The following is a 15028-nucleotide window of genomic DNA, read 5'->3' on the forward strand; positions in this document are numbered from 1 at the left end:
AAACAAAACATGAACATTTTCCAGTTAACTGGTGTATAATTCTCTGTCACTTATCTTTTGATAAGATTACATTAACTCTCTCCAAAATATTCTTAACCTTGCTCTGAATTGCTTTTGATTTTTTTTCCCTCCAGTACTTGATTCTGAAACTTGAGAGGCCTGCAATAGTCCAGAGCATCACCTTCGGCAAATATGAAAAGACTCATGTTTGCAACCTGAAGAAGTTCAAAGTTTATGGGGGAATGAGTGAAGAGAACATGACTGAACTGCTGTCAAGGCAAGTATAAACTGTGGTGTTATGACTGCATTGCCTAGATTGTTGATTGCTTCCATATTCAGCTTTAAGGTTATGCTAGAGATTTTCTATATCAAATTCATCAATCTGTAGGTGACTGATTAAGATCGTTCAGACATCATTTCTAGATTGACAGGTTGTCTGAATGCTTTCACTACCGAATTAAAATCACTTTGGTAACTACTTGTGTTGGATGGTTTATGTTTTATGTTGGCAGTTTTTGCAATGGACTCGCGTATTCCAGCCCCCTCCTCCTGTTTCATGTCACTCAGATCTTGTTAATGTCTAATGCCAGGCTGTCTGCTACTTTTGGATTTGAATTTTCATGTGGAGAACAAATTCTGGATATTATAAATGGTTGACTTGAACTGTGTATCACAGGCTGGAAAACCAACTCTGGGACTAGATGATTTTATTGAGCTACACCTTCCTATTTGACTTCCTTGATTGTATTCGGGCTGTAATTCACTCTCAGCCTATTGTCCATGCAATATATACTTTTAAGGTAATCTGCACCCTCAGCTACGTGCACCATGCCATTCTGTGAGCACTATTTGGTACTACAGGGAAGAACTATGAATTGCAAATGTCTCTAGAAACTTGTTTGATTGTCTTTGTGGGTTGGAGAGGAATTTCCCACATTTTTATCCCCTCTTAAATTGGCCCCAAATTTTTATCTTTGCCTCTTCAAATAGATAACGTGGTTGGCTGGTGGAGGGAGAGGAGGCAGATGGGTGTGGGGAAGTTGCACAATAGTAGTATAGAACAATCTTGAACCAGCTGTCTTTTCCTGTCCTTCATTTTCATGCATTTATGATGTAGCACCAACAGAAATATGGCATAACTCAGGGCAGGCCTGAGAGCTGAGCATTCCGGGTTACTAAATATCCAGTGTGTTTAAAAAAAAAAAAAGGAGTGGCGGGCTGAGAGTGTTAATCAAAGATTTTATTGCAGCACTAGAACATAGGGTGAATGTAGGGAATGGCGCAAACATTTAATCTATTTGAAATGTGCAGAAAAATTGGAGAATAAGGCAGCAACAGCAAGACCATAATAGACTGTTGTAAGAGTAATCTAAGTGGGTAAGGTCGGGCATCTAGGAAACTGTGACGGTAGCATAATTGTATATACATATTTCAGCATAAGAATTGAAAAGGAGAGTCAACAATTAGAAGTACTGTACTTGAATGGAAGAAAGCTAATTTCAAATAGATGAAAAAAGCAATGAGCCTAAATAAACTGATCAGCCACGATAACCATGCACAATGGGAAGCACTGGAACAGCAATAATTAGGTTGTAGGAAATAATAAGCATGCAGACTAGATAGACAGGGTACTACCATAGATCGCAACGGTGATGCAGCAAAAGCTGGAGATGCTTGGATGAGTCGAGAAATAAAATGCGATTTGGAATGGTTACAGCACGGAAGGAGGCCATTCAGCCTGTCTAGCCCGTGCTGGCTCTCAGCTAGTCCCAATCCCCAGCCCTGCAAATCGTTTTCCTTGAGATACTTATCCAACTCCCTTTTGAAAGATAACATTGAGTCTGCCTCCACCATTCTTTCAGGCCGTGCATTCCAGATCCTGAGCACTCGCTGCGTAAAGTTTTTTCTTGCGTCGCCTTTGATTCATTTGCCAATCACCTTAAATCTGTCCCCTCTGGTTCTCGACCCTTCTGCCAATGGGAAAAGATTCCCTCTATCTACTCTGTCCAGACCCCTCATGATTTTGAACACCTCTATCACATCTGCTCTCAATTTTCTCTGCTCCAAGGAGTACAACCCCAGCTTCTCCAGTCTATAAACGTAACTAAGTTCCTCATTCCTGGAATCATTCTCGTAAATCTTTTCTGCACCTTCCCCAAGGCCATCACATCCTTCCTAAAGTGTGGTGCCCAGAATTAGACACAGTAGTCCAGTTGGAGCTGAACCAGTGTTTTATACAGATTTTTCATCATTTCCACACTTTTGTACTTTATACCTCTCTTGAAGCTCAGGATCCCATATGCCTTTTTAACTGCTTTCTCAACCTGCCCTGCCATCTTCAACGATTTGTGCTCACGTACCAGGTGTCTCTGTTCATGCACTGGCTTGGAGGCATATGACAAATTGAGGGCTAATAGAAGAAAATCAAGTAAAATATAGAGGGTAAGCAGAAAGATTAGAAAAGTTGAGATAGAGTCAGTAAAAAATGGTGCAGTAACACCACTGGATTTTATTAAAACATGAAAGAAAGGATATTGGTGATTGGAGTGAAAGTAAATGATCTTGTGGAGGATGAAGGAATGGTGAAATTAAATGAGTACTTATCCATTTTCACAGATGAGTTTGGTATTGGGAATGAAAGGATACAAGAGGAGGCAGAGCAATCGGCCAGCAGAATCGAGAAAAAACTACTGAAAAATTGGTGGGGGAAAAAAACACTGGGTCCTGATGCATACCTCTGAGAAAATAAAGGAAGTCAGAGAGCAAGTCGCAGAGTAGAATCCATAATGGCGCTTATAAATATTTGAAGAACCAAGTTTCAAGAGATGTGGGGGAAATTGGGATTGTGTGGTTAGATTTCTCCGAGCTGGCAGAAGTGCAGTGGGTCAAATGGCTGCTTGCACAAAGCTGAATTTTGGCCAACTTGATTTCCTTTTGAGTGTGCAGAGTTGGGGATTGTTGAAAAAAAATTAAATGTCAAACTCATTTCATGTGTTGAAAAATTATTTTATTCTGTGTGATCATTTTCATTTTGAAGTTGATTTGTAGAACGGAATTAAACATTAATCAAGTCCCTTTGCGCAGTAACTGGTTGTTGAAAGAATGCTCAGAATGTTGATTGTAATTGTGCAAACTAGTGATTCAAACTCAAAATGGGATACTTCTGTTGAACCATAATTTAATCCCTGTGTATATTACTTTGCCGTCACTGTTCTGGATAGTGTATGGGTGCTTTCTGTATAATGGCAAAGATTAATCTGAAGAGCTAATTTGTTGGCTGCATTATAACCAGTACAGGACAAACTGTAAGCTTGTTTCATATTGTTTAACTTTGTTACCCATTTAGTCAAAAGATATTGATGTGAATTGCATTGATTTTAAAGCTCCACATTCATATTTTCGGTCATAATCTATTGGTGCTTATACACAATGCGTAGATGGTGTGCAGGAAGCATTAACAGTACATGGTGTGCAGTAGAGTAGTGAAAACTATTGAAAGCTCTGGGATTTGAGCACATAATCTATACTGACACTTCATGGCAGTGCTGCATTGTCAGAAGTGAGATGTTAACTGTCTGTTCCAGTGGGTATTATACAAACTCCATGGTACTATTTGAAGAGTTCTTGGTGTCCTGGCCAAAAGTGCATTTTTTAAGCAACACCATCAAAAATGGTCATTTATTTTATTGCTGTTTGTGGGACATTCTGTGTGCAAATGGCTGGCTACATAAGTAACTGCATTTCAAAGTAATTGAACGTGTGCGCTTCAGGATGTTAAAGGCTTGACAAGGCTTCTAAATATGCAAGTTTGTTTCTCTTAGATTAACTAACCATGCCAGTTTGTTTTACTTTTTTTCATATCTACCTACTCTTCTCTTCAAGAATGGTGTGGAGTAATGGATATCTTCAGACTAATTAACAGTCTACAGACCATAATGGCGATGGGTGTGGAGGGTATGGGCTTCCACAACCCATAAGATAAGCAGGGCCTCCGATTCCCACACCCATGATTGTGCGTGCAGCTGGATGTCGAGCCAGAATTTAGAGCTGGAGTTCCGATCTCCGCTGGCCAGGGCTGTCTGGAGTGGGGTTTGAACCCTGCACCTTCTGACTCGAGTGGGGATGCTACCACCAAGTCAAAGGCTGTCGTTAGCCATTGATTAGTGTATTGAAGCATGCAGTATTTGCATATTGGTCAGTAATGTTCTAGAGTGAAGAACAATGCCAGTAAACTAAAATGTATTTCATTACGAGGATTCAAAGAAACTGCAAATACTGCAGATCCAAGATCAGAACATGCTGGATAAAATACAAAAGGAAAAAGTGGAAATCAGAGATGAAACCAGAAAATCAAGGAGGATTCGAAACACAATTGGGATGCAAGGTTGGCACGCAAGTGTTCAAAATGATGAAGGACTTTGATAGAGCAGTTGGGGAGAAACTGTTTCCACTGGCGGGAGTGTCATTGGGACTAATTGGGAACTCTTTTTCAAATCGCAGTCACGGGCACGATGGGCTGAATGGTTTCTTTCGCTACTATATGGGTTTCCATGGTGACACTTTCTGGAGGGATTGAGTCCGGTTAAACAAAGAAAGAAGAAAGACTTGCATTTATATCGCGCCTATCAAGACCACCAGATGTCTCCAAATGCTTTACAGCCAATGAAGTAATTTTGAAGTGTAGAACTGTGGGAAAGGCAGCAGCCAATTTGCGCACAGCAAACACCTACAAACAGCAATGTAAATAGTGACCAGATAATTTGTTTTTGTTATGTTGATTGAGAGATAAATATTGGCCAGGACACTGGGAATAACTCTCCTACTCTTCTTGGAAATAACGCTGTGGGATCATATACGTCCACCTGAGAGAGCAGACAGGACCTCGGTGTAACGTCTCATCCGAAAGACAGCACCTCCTACGGTGCAGCACTCCCTCAGCACTGCACTGGAATGTCAGCCTAGATTTTGTGCTCAAGTCTCGAGTGGGAATTGAATCCACAACCTTCTGACTCGGAGGCGAGTGTGCTACCCACTGAGCCACAGCTGACACTAAGGTGGCAGGAAGTTGAGCCAAGTGTAAGAGTGTGGTAATGGATGGAAACTGGTTGGGCTTCTTGAAGGAAGAAGCCGACGAATGTGGAGTCTGCCCAGGTGAGAGTTGGAGATGAAGAGGGAGTGGAGGTCAAAGGTGAAAAGGAGTTGCTATGAGCTGACTAATCTGAAATCCGCACTGATATAGGTGGATAGGGACTGGACAAGGGGGAAAAGGATAGACTCGAGCTGAGGAAATTAATTCAGCGGGATAGGAACAGATAACGAACATTTGGTTTGTTGGATTAGCCCTGTTGTGAAACTGTAATTGGGGTTGAAATCCTTGGTCATTTGCCTGTCCCCACCCCAGGGTTCTTGCAAAAGTTCATGATCCAAAATGAAAAACTGCTCTTTTCGATGACATACCTGCTGTGTGTTTGCAGCAGTTTCTATTTGTATTGTGAATACTGTCTTGTTTTCAAATGGAGGAGGTTAATCCCTTGATATCTCAACCTGCTTTTAATTCACAGCGGCTTAAAGAATGATTACAACAAGGAGACTTTCACCTTGAAGCACAAAATTGACGATCAGATGTTCCCCTGTCGTTTCATTAAAATAGGTGAGATCTCTTACTGATTGAATTAGTTTGTTTTAATCAGCCATATAGCAATTGAGCAGGGCAAGTGCATGAACATCCCTGGGATAGTGACTTTGTAAATATACCTCCCTGAGCAAACGTTTAAAAAGGGCTTATCATTTAAATGGAACAAAGTCACTAATTTCAATAAGTTTCTATTGAAGGTAGCATTTAAAACAAAAAAAACAATTTGTCGACTTATTTCTGCTTGCATCATGACTTCATTCTTAAGGGTTTTTTTAAACCCAAATTGTCGCTGTGATGCAAAGCAAGTCACTCGCACTCGCACTCGCAACCTACTTATCAAGGATGCTGTCATGTTGTGATGCAATTTTGTTGAGTGGGTCCTGGGATATGTTTTATAAGGAAAACCTGCAATATAATTGTTTTCTTGAATATATATATATTTTTAGTTTTCAAATAGTTGAATGCACTTTGCTTTGGAAGGTTTTTGAATTCTGGAGTCGTGTTGTAGTTTGAGTTTAACTCTGCTGTTGAAGTATGCTTTGTAATTTGGGATTGCTGCAGTAACTTGTTCCGGGCAGAGCACTACTAATATTCAAGTTGACGAACCCCAATTCATTTTTACTTTCTCCTGTTTAAAAGGGAAGATAAAACCCCTGATCCTGATGGATTGCATCCACCCATATTAAACGTTGGGAAAGAGATAGCAGATGTATGATTACATGTGTATAAAAATGCATTCGGAAAAGAGTGCCAGAGGACTGGTGAACAGCAAATGTAATTCCTATATTTAAAAGAAGATAAAAAAACAATCCAGGGAACTATCGACCAATTAGTTTCATGTCAGTGGTAGGGAAGACAATGACATTCTTACTCAAAGATGTAATAGAAAAACATCTCGGAACTGAAAATATAGTGGAGTCGTCAGCACGGATTCCAAAAGGCAAGGTCATGATTGACCAATCTTATTGTATTTGAAGAAATTACAGAATTAGAAGATAAGGGTGTTGCAGTAGACGTCATATACTTGGATTTCCAAACGACCTTCAATAAGGTAGACTAATGACTATGGTTAGAACCTGTGGAGTCAGGGGACCAGTAGCAGAATGGATGGCAAGCTGGCTGCAAAACAGAAACAGAGTTGGGGTTCAAGGTAGTTACTCAGACTGGCAAAAGGTGGGAAGTGATGTTCTGCAGAGATCCGTGTGCTGGGACCACTGTTGTTCCTATTTAACTAAACAATTTGGACTCGAATTGGAAATACAATTTCAAAATTTGCAGATGGTAAATTTGTTTTGGGGGGGCGGTGCGGGCTGGTTTATTTAATACAGAGGAGAACTACGACAAAATACAGGGAGACAGTAAACCTGCAGAAGGGGTGTGTAATTGGCAAATGAATGTCAATGTAGGTGTGAGGTGACACATTTTTGGTAGGAAGAATGAGATGGCCACAAAATCCTTGGAAAATAAGTGTCTAAATGGGGTAGAGGGACAGAGGAATCTGGGGGTACAGATACACAAATCACTAAAAATAGCAACACTGGTTAATGCCTTTTTGTTAAATGAGGAAGGATGGGGAAAGGCTCGAGTGGAATATAGATGCCAGCATGGACAGGTTGGGCTGCATGGCCTGTTTGTGTTGTATATTCTATGTGAAGCGAGATGAGGCTGAATTGCATCGCGACAGAAGTGAACCCTTCAAATTTGCAAATTTTGAAATTGTATTTCCGATTCGAGTACCATTGCGTTGGTTCCCCTCTTATTATAAGCACTGAGCCAAATTTGCAACGGTAACACTTCAGTGTTAATAACCCAGTGTCAGCATTTGTAAATTAGAGTAGATCAATGGGCAAAAGTTCAATTAAAAGTGCAGAAGGATTTATAGTTCTAAATACTTTCCAGAAAGTAACACTGCAGCACAGAAATATGAATTGAGGATTAAAAAAGCAAAAATCACATGAAGGAATGTGCTTTTCAGTAGAGGAATTCAAAATAACATGTTGCTGCCAATTTAGAAGTACTGTTCTGGAATCAAATTGTTCCTTTATAACTTTTTAAGCCTGCATTGCAGCTGGTAGATTTGATTGTCTGACAGTCCTGGGAGTATGAACTTGCAGTTTTCATTTTTATGAAGCGTCTTGTCTCTGCAGCCTACTCCTACTGGCATTTCTGTTTTATGAATACTGTCGGGAGGTTGCTCTGAGTTTGCTACTGGCCAAGACTTAAATGGGTTATGGGAATTGGTCCCTAAAACGCATTTTGCAAATGCACCAAGCATTAATATTTTATAACTTCATTATTGCTATTGCTCACTGTAATTTTAACCTTCAAATTAAAAAATATGTTTTGCGACTTTATTAACCCTCAAAGGGTGATATAAACCAGTTGGGCATATTTGTCAGTCGATATATAGACAGTGCTGGCCAGTCATTAATGATCAGAAAATTTTATGCTTGAGAAAGGGTTTCAATTCATTCGTCATCTTCGCTTTGAAGAACATTTGCTGTAAATAATCTGTTGCAGAGCTAGATTAAAGCATTGAGGAAGTACAGTGTTGTTTGAAGAGCACAAGCCTCAGAACATCAAATCTGAACTCCTTTAAATCTAAATATCAACAATGATCGGTAGAGACAACATTTTGATGATTTATAAAAAGCACCTCATTAATCCTCGCCTGTACAGGCAGGGCTGGTGGTGGGAAACCTTCTTTCGGCCCACGTTGGTTTGAGAGCGAAGGGGTGTTGTCAATGTTCCTGCAATGACAATGTTTAAGCCATTCACCTTTGCTCTATTCAGAAGCTTTGCAGTACTGAATATATTGGTTTGGTTTTCCTCTACTTTATTCTGTTCAATCCCATGTTTATTACATTTCAACTGAACTGCCAAATAAATATATCTTGATAATCTGAATCCATCCATTTCCAGGTAGTTACTCCTAAATGAGGAGTGATGTGCAAGATGGGTTTGGCTGTTTGAGTTTATAGAAAGCTACTTTAGGCATATCCAAAGGCAGTCTTGAAACTTTTTTTCCACCCTTTTCTTTATAGTTCCATTAATGTCCTGGGGCCCTAGCTTTAACTTCAGCATCTGGTATGTTGAACTACATGGGATAGATGAACCAGACATTGTACAACCATGCCTTAATTGGTACAGCAAGGTAGGCATAATGTATTGTATTTTATGTAAGATGTTTTATTTCACTTTAAAGGTTACACTGACGCTGAATTTTAAAGCTTATTTTTAATGATATAAATGTGTTGCTTGGAGGGACCAGGAGCTAAGCTTCGTATCCAGCTCCATCTTGGAAAGCGCACACACAGGAGAGTTTAATGCAATTTAAATGTATTTCAGTGATTGCGAGTGAAACCTAAACCTTCGCTTCTAAGAAGTGAAGCGTTGATGCGGAGCTTGGAGGAACTGGCTCCAAAACTACATTTAAAAAACATTAAGGTCTAGATTTTGGGCCTATGGTAGACTGGCAATTTGATAGACTTTTATAATGTGACTTCAGTTTGCTATTCGTGTCTGAAAGCTGATTTAAAATGTTTAGCAAATGTATTAAAACATTCCTGATTTTTTTTTAAAGATAATTGATGCATATCTTGCTTAACAGCTACTTTGCATTTGGAAAGTTTCCATGTACATTGTCAAGTCATAGTTTTGCGCTGCCGAATTCTGTAGCCATCACGTCACTTTTTAACAAAGACCCTCCCAAAATATGTAATTCCCGCCCCCCCCCCCCCCAAATAACTTGATAATTGCAAATTTCATGACATTGGGACTGTTTAACCAAACTTAGCTAAATGCATGATGCCAAGCATGTTTTCAAGAACCAAGTATTCTAATTTCAGAAGTAATCATTGAAATATAACTACATGGCTACTAAGTACTCCGGCAATAGTTTGCAGTTATTACATGGGAGTATCTCAGGCTTCTAAAAAGAAGTGTTAAAGGCACAGGTTTTAAAATTCGATATGTAATGAAGGTTTCTGCACCAGAAATTTCACTCTTTTTGGTGCTCTATTTCAGTTCAATCAAGAAATGAACTTGAAGTAACGGCAATGCAACTAGTTTCAAAATCTAATTTCGTTCGCCGTTGTTTCATTTGATTGAACGAAGTAGAAACCTGAAAAAGCTCAAGTTAGTCATAGTTACTATTTGTCTAGATTCAACACAATGGATTTATCAGCTTTACCCAAATTGTGTCCCCTCTCCATAGCTTCTAACAGGTGCCAAAGAAACCTTCGATGGGTATGGTAGCATAGTGGTTATGTTGCTGGACTAATAATCCAGAGGCCTGGATTAATGATCTGGAGACGTGAGTTCAAATCCTACCACAGCAGCTAGGGAATTTAAATTAAGTTAATTAAATATAATCTGGATTGAAAAGCTAGTGTCAGTAATGGTGACTATGAAACTGCCAATTGTCGTTAAAAAGCCCATCTGGTTCACTAATGTCCTTTTTAGGGAAGGAAATCTGTCGTCCATACCAGGTCTGGCCTATATGTGACTCCAGACCCACAGTACTGTGGTTGACTCTTGACTGCTCTGAAATGGAGGCTCACCACAATCTTCTCGAGGGCAATTAAGGGGAGACAATAAATGCTGGCCTTGCTGGCAGCGCCCACATCCCATGAATGAATTTTTAACAAACAGTGTCTCCGTCCGCTCAGCACTTCCTTGCTTGAAGGAGCTCAAATGGAGAACTGAGTTGGGCAGGGCACCAACCTGCACCCTTCACTGATTCAGGATTTCCCTTTTTTGTTTTTGTTTTAAATGGTCTTCTCATTTCCTGAACTCCTCAAATGCACCACCGTTGTTCTGCTTGCCACTATATTTTATTTATCAGGAGCGACTAGATGAGCTGCATAGAACTGTCAGTTAATTATAATTTTCAAAGCATGTTACTTTTGCTGACTAGCCATCTTGCAATCTGTTCACATGACTTTAGAACCTAACTGTCACAGGTATTGAATGCAGAAAATGTTGATGTGAGCTGAGCCTGACTTCAAGTGTTCTTCAGCTGAGAGCATTCACCCGTATCTGAGAGCAGGGGAAGCAGTCACATTGTTTGCAGAGAGCTGATGTGTTTTGTCGTGGTTTAAAGGCCTGGTTTGAGTGGGAGTTGAATTTAACTCCAAAAGTGGGTTCACAGCAGTTGAGAGCAATTATTTATCGGCCTCCTCGTAATTCCGAGGCCTGTTTAATTATAGTTGATGTAACTCTTATTTCTGCATTTGCTAATGAACATTTATTCAATCACGACAGTAAATTTTGCATCTTGGTTGGAATGACTCTGCACTTAACAATCATCGAATGACGCAGCACAGAAGGAGGCCATTCGGCCCATTGTGCATGTGCCGGCTCTCTGGTAGAGCGACCCAATTACTCCCACTCGCCTGCTCTTCCCCTTTTTTTCCCCTTCAAGTATTTATCCCATTCTCTTTTGAATATTACAATTGATTATGCTTCCACCACCCTTTCAGGCTGTGCATTCCAGATCATAACCACACGCTGTGTGAATAAATAAATAAAAATGTTGCCTCTTGTTCTTTGGCCAATCGCCTTAAATCTGTGTTTTCTGGTTACCATCTGCCACTGGAAAAAGTTTCTTATTTACTCCATTAAAAACTGTTCATGATTTTGAACACCACTATCAAATCTCCTCTTAACCTTTACTGCTCTAAGGAGAACAACCCCAGCTTCTCCAGTCTCTCCAGATACTGAAGTCCCTCATTCCCGGTACCATTCCAGTGACACTCTTCTGCATCCTCTCCAAGGCCTTGACATCCTTTCTCAAATGTGGTACCCAGAATTGAACACACTACTCCAGCTGAGACCGAACCAGTGTTTTCTAAAGGTTTTTCATAATTTCCTTGCTGTTTTACTATCTCCCTCTATTAATAAAACCAAGGATCCCATATGCTTTTTTAACAGCCTTCTCAACGTGTCCTGCCACCTTCAAAGATTTGTGTACATACACCCCAGGTCCCTCAGTTCCCCCTTTTTAAATTGTTCCATTGAATTTATATTGCCGCCGCCTCCTCCTTCCTACCAAAATGTAACACTTCACACTTCTCTGCATTAAATTTCATCTGCCGTTTGTCTGCCCATTTTACCAGTCTATTCCTCCTCATTGTTAACTACATTTCCCAGTTTCGTGTCATTTGCAAACTTTGAAATTATGCCCTGTTACCCAGGTCCAGGTCATTAATATGTCAAAAAGAGCAATGGGCCCAATACCAACCCCTGGGGAAAACTACTGTATAGCTCCCTCCAATCTGAAAAACAACCGTTCACCAGTATTCTCTCCTTTCTGTCCCTTACTCAATTTTGTATCTACGCTGCCACTATCCCTTTAATCCCATGGGCTTTAATTTTGCTAAGAGGTCTATTATGCGGTACTTTGTCAAACCCTTTTGAAAGTCAATATACACATCAATCGCACTACTTTCATCAAAGAAGTCTGTTAGGTTCAATTCCTCAATCAATAAGTTTCTTGAAACATTGAGGTCAGGTTTTCATAGATTTAGAACATAAGAAATAGGAGCAGGAGTAGGCCATTTGGCCCCTCGAGCCTACTCCACCACTCACCGAGATTATGGCTAATCTTCTTTCATAATCAATACAAATTTTTAAAGATTTTAATTGTAAATCCAATAGCCGCCGATAGAGTAAGTTGTGAGTCAAGCGTGAAAGTTGCAAACATGAGTATTCGATGGTTAGTGCCACAGCGCAATGACTCAAACTATATTTCCATACTGCACTAAATATGTAATTTCAGTGCTAAGAACATAAGAATTAGGAGCAGGATTGGGCCATTCGGCCCCCGAGCCTGTTCTGCCATTCAATACGATCATGGCTGACCACCTACCTCAACTCCCCTTGCCTGCACTGTCCCCATATCCCTTGATTCACTTAATATCCAAAAATCTATCAATCTCTGTCTTGAACATACTCAAAGACTGAGCCTCCACAGCCTTCTGGGATAGAGAATTCCAAAGATTCACCACGCTCTGAGTTAAGAAGTTTGTCCTCATCTCAGTTCTAAATGGCCGACCCCTTATTCTGAGACTGTGACCCCTAGTTCTAGACTCCCCAGCTAGGGGAAACATTCTCCCTGCATCTACCCTGCAAGCCCTATAAGAATTTTGTATGTTTCAATGAGATCACACCTCATTCTTCTAATCACTAGAGAATATAGGCCCAGTCTACTCAATTTCTCCTCTTAGGACAATTCCCCCATCCCAGGAATCAGTCTCGTGAGCATTTGTTGCATTCCCTCCATGGCAAATATAATCCTTCCTTGGGCATGGAGACCAAAACTGTGCACAACAGGTGTGATCTCACCAGGGCCCTGTATAATTGCAGAAAGACAGCTTTACTCTTGCACTCAAATCCTCTTGTAATAAAGGCCAACATACCATTTGCTTTCTTAATTGCTTGCTGTACCTGCATGTTAATGTTCAGTGATTTGTGTACAATGACACCCAGGTCCCTTTGAACACCAACTTTTCCCAATCTCTCACCATTTAAAAAAAAAAAATAGTCTGCTTTTCTATTTTTCCTACCGAAGTGGATAACTTCATATTTCTCCACATTATATTCCATTTGCCATGTTCTTGCCCACTCACTTGGTCTGTCTATATCCCCTTGAAGTGTCTTTGCATCCTCCCCACAACTTATATTCCCACCTAGTTTTGTATTATCAGCAAACTTGGCTATATTACATTTGGTCCTCTCATCTAAATCATTGATATATATTGTGAATAGCTGATGGTTTAGTAAGTATATAATGCATGCAATAGTACATAAGCATACACTTAAAATATAGTATAAAAACACAATACTGCGGATGCTGGAAATCTGAAATAAAAACAGAAAATGCTGGCAATGCTAATTGGGTCAGACAGCATCTGTGAAGAGAAACAGTTAACATTTCAGTTTGATGGGCTTTTCATCAGAACTGGGAAAAAGGTTTTAAGCAAGTACAGGGGCATGGAAAGGGAGCTAACAACAAAAGGGAAGGTTTGTGTTGGGTGGAAGGCAGGAGTAATTAAATGATTAAATGACAACAGTGCATTCCTTTCCCCAGGAACCACCAATCTAGATATGTTTACAGTTGTCCAACCTTAAATTGATGGGATTACTTTCAAATCTCTCCGTGTTTTGGGCAGGTGCTCATCAGACAATAAATTGCCAGCAGCAACTTGGCATAGGGCTACCTTATTCTGTTGGATTACTATCCAATGTTCCAGAAAATTCCTGGGCGAAAAGATAAGATTTCTTTTTAACGTATTTTTAATTTCCATTCATCTGGCTATGAATTTCTGATCTGATCTCTAGATATTCTCTCGGGCTCAGCATCTTTGGTCTCTTGTGTAAGCAGAACCCACAACCCTTACGATTAGGAGTTTACCGTAGTTGCCCAATATCTTCTCGAAGGTGTGACTAAGTACTACCTGTATAACAATAAAGAGCTGTTAAATGAGCTGGATACGACCTGCCTTGCATGTGCGCTTCTCCAAGGTTGCAAAAGGTAGACTGATTCAGTGACACCGGTTAGTGTTCATACTTGTTGAACGTGGCAGATTGTGATGCAAGTACGGAGACTAAAGACTTCACAGCATGAAAATGTTTTTCACTGTTTCCTTATGTTCCAGTAGTACCGTGAACAAGAAGCCATTAGGCTATGCCTGAAACACTTTCGCCAGCACAACTACACTGAGGCCTTTGAGTCACTGCAGAAGAAAACGAAGATTGCGTTGGAACATCCAATGTTAACCGAACTGCATGACAAGCTGGTTTTGAAAGGTGACTTTGCTGCTTGTGAAGGACTAATTGAAAAAGCTGTCAGTGGTGAGTGTTCCCATTTGTCCTCATGCTTTCCTGTCCAAAAAAAAAATAAAGAGCCATTGATCAAGTTGCAAATCAAGCAGCTTTTGCACCTTCCTCATTCAAGCATGTTGAGTATAGAGTGGACATAAATGACCAATGTCTACAAATGACATAGATTTTGCTTAAAGGCAAGGTAGTGTTCCCTGTTCCCACATAGAATGCCAGATATATGATGGACATTACAAAGCTAAAACCTTTGCATGGAGTTCCATTTGTCGAATGAGAGGGAAGTGTGGGTGGCTTAGTGAATGGCTGTATATATTTTGTGAACATGGCAAAGTCTATCTCATTGGCTGTGTTTTCCTTCAGATTTCATTCCCCATCTGAAGTGGGGTGAGTTGGACTAATTGAAGACTTAACTTGAGTATGCCTGGCCCTCTTAGGAACAGCTAGGAAGAATCCATTTACTCAGGGATAAATTGAATAAAAACGGATGTTCAAAATATATATGGGCTCAATTTTTCCCAGTGATTTGTGCCGTTTTTTGGCCTAAAATTA

The 15028-nt window shown here is 40.1% G+C and overlaps 1 protein-coding gene across 3 annotated transcripts in view; it reads left to right on the forward strand.

Annotated features, from left to right (window-relative positions):
* The window catches only part of mkln1 (muskelin 1, intracellular mediator containing kelch motifs), a 156108-nt gene that overhangs the window by 29590 nt on the left and 111490 nt on the right, over nucleotides 1–15028 (forward strand). For all 3 annotated transcript variants that reach the window (XM_070897182.1, XM_070897183.1, XM_070897185.1), the window contains exons 3-6: nucleotides 135–277; nucleotides 5562–5650; nucleotides 8680–8789; nucleotides 14299–14491. In XM_070897182.1, coding sequence (XP_070753283.1) covers nucleotides 135–277; nucleotides 5562–5650; nucleotides 8680–8789; nucleotides 14299–14491 — 535 coding nt within the window. The remainder of the gene's footprint in view (nucleotides 1–134; nucleotides 278–5561; nucleotides 5651–8679; nucleotides 8790–14298; nucleotides 14492–15028) is intronic.

The sequence above is a fragment of the Pristiophorus japonicus genome, chromosome 13 (assembly GCF_044704955.1).
Source record: "Pristiophorus japonicus isolate sPriJap1 chromosome 13, sPriJap1.hap1, whole genome shotgun sequence".
Classification (NCBI taxonomy): Eukaryota; Metazoa; Chordata; class Chondrichthyes; family Pristiophoridae; genus Pristiophorus; species Pristiophorus japonicus.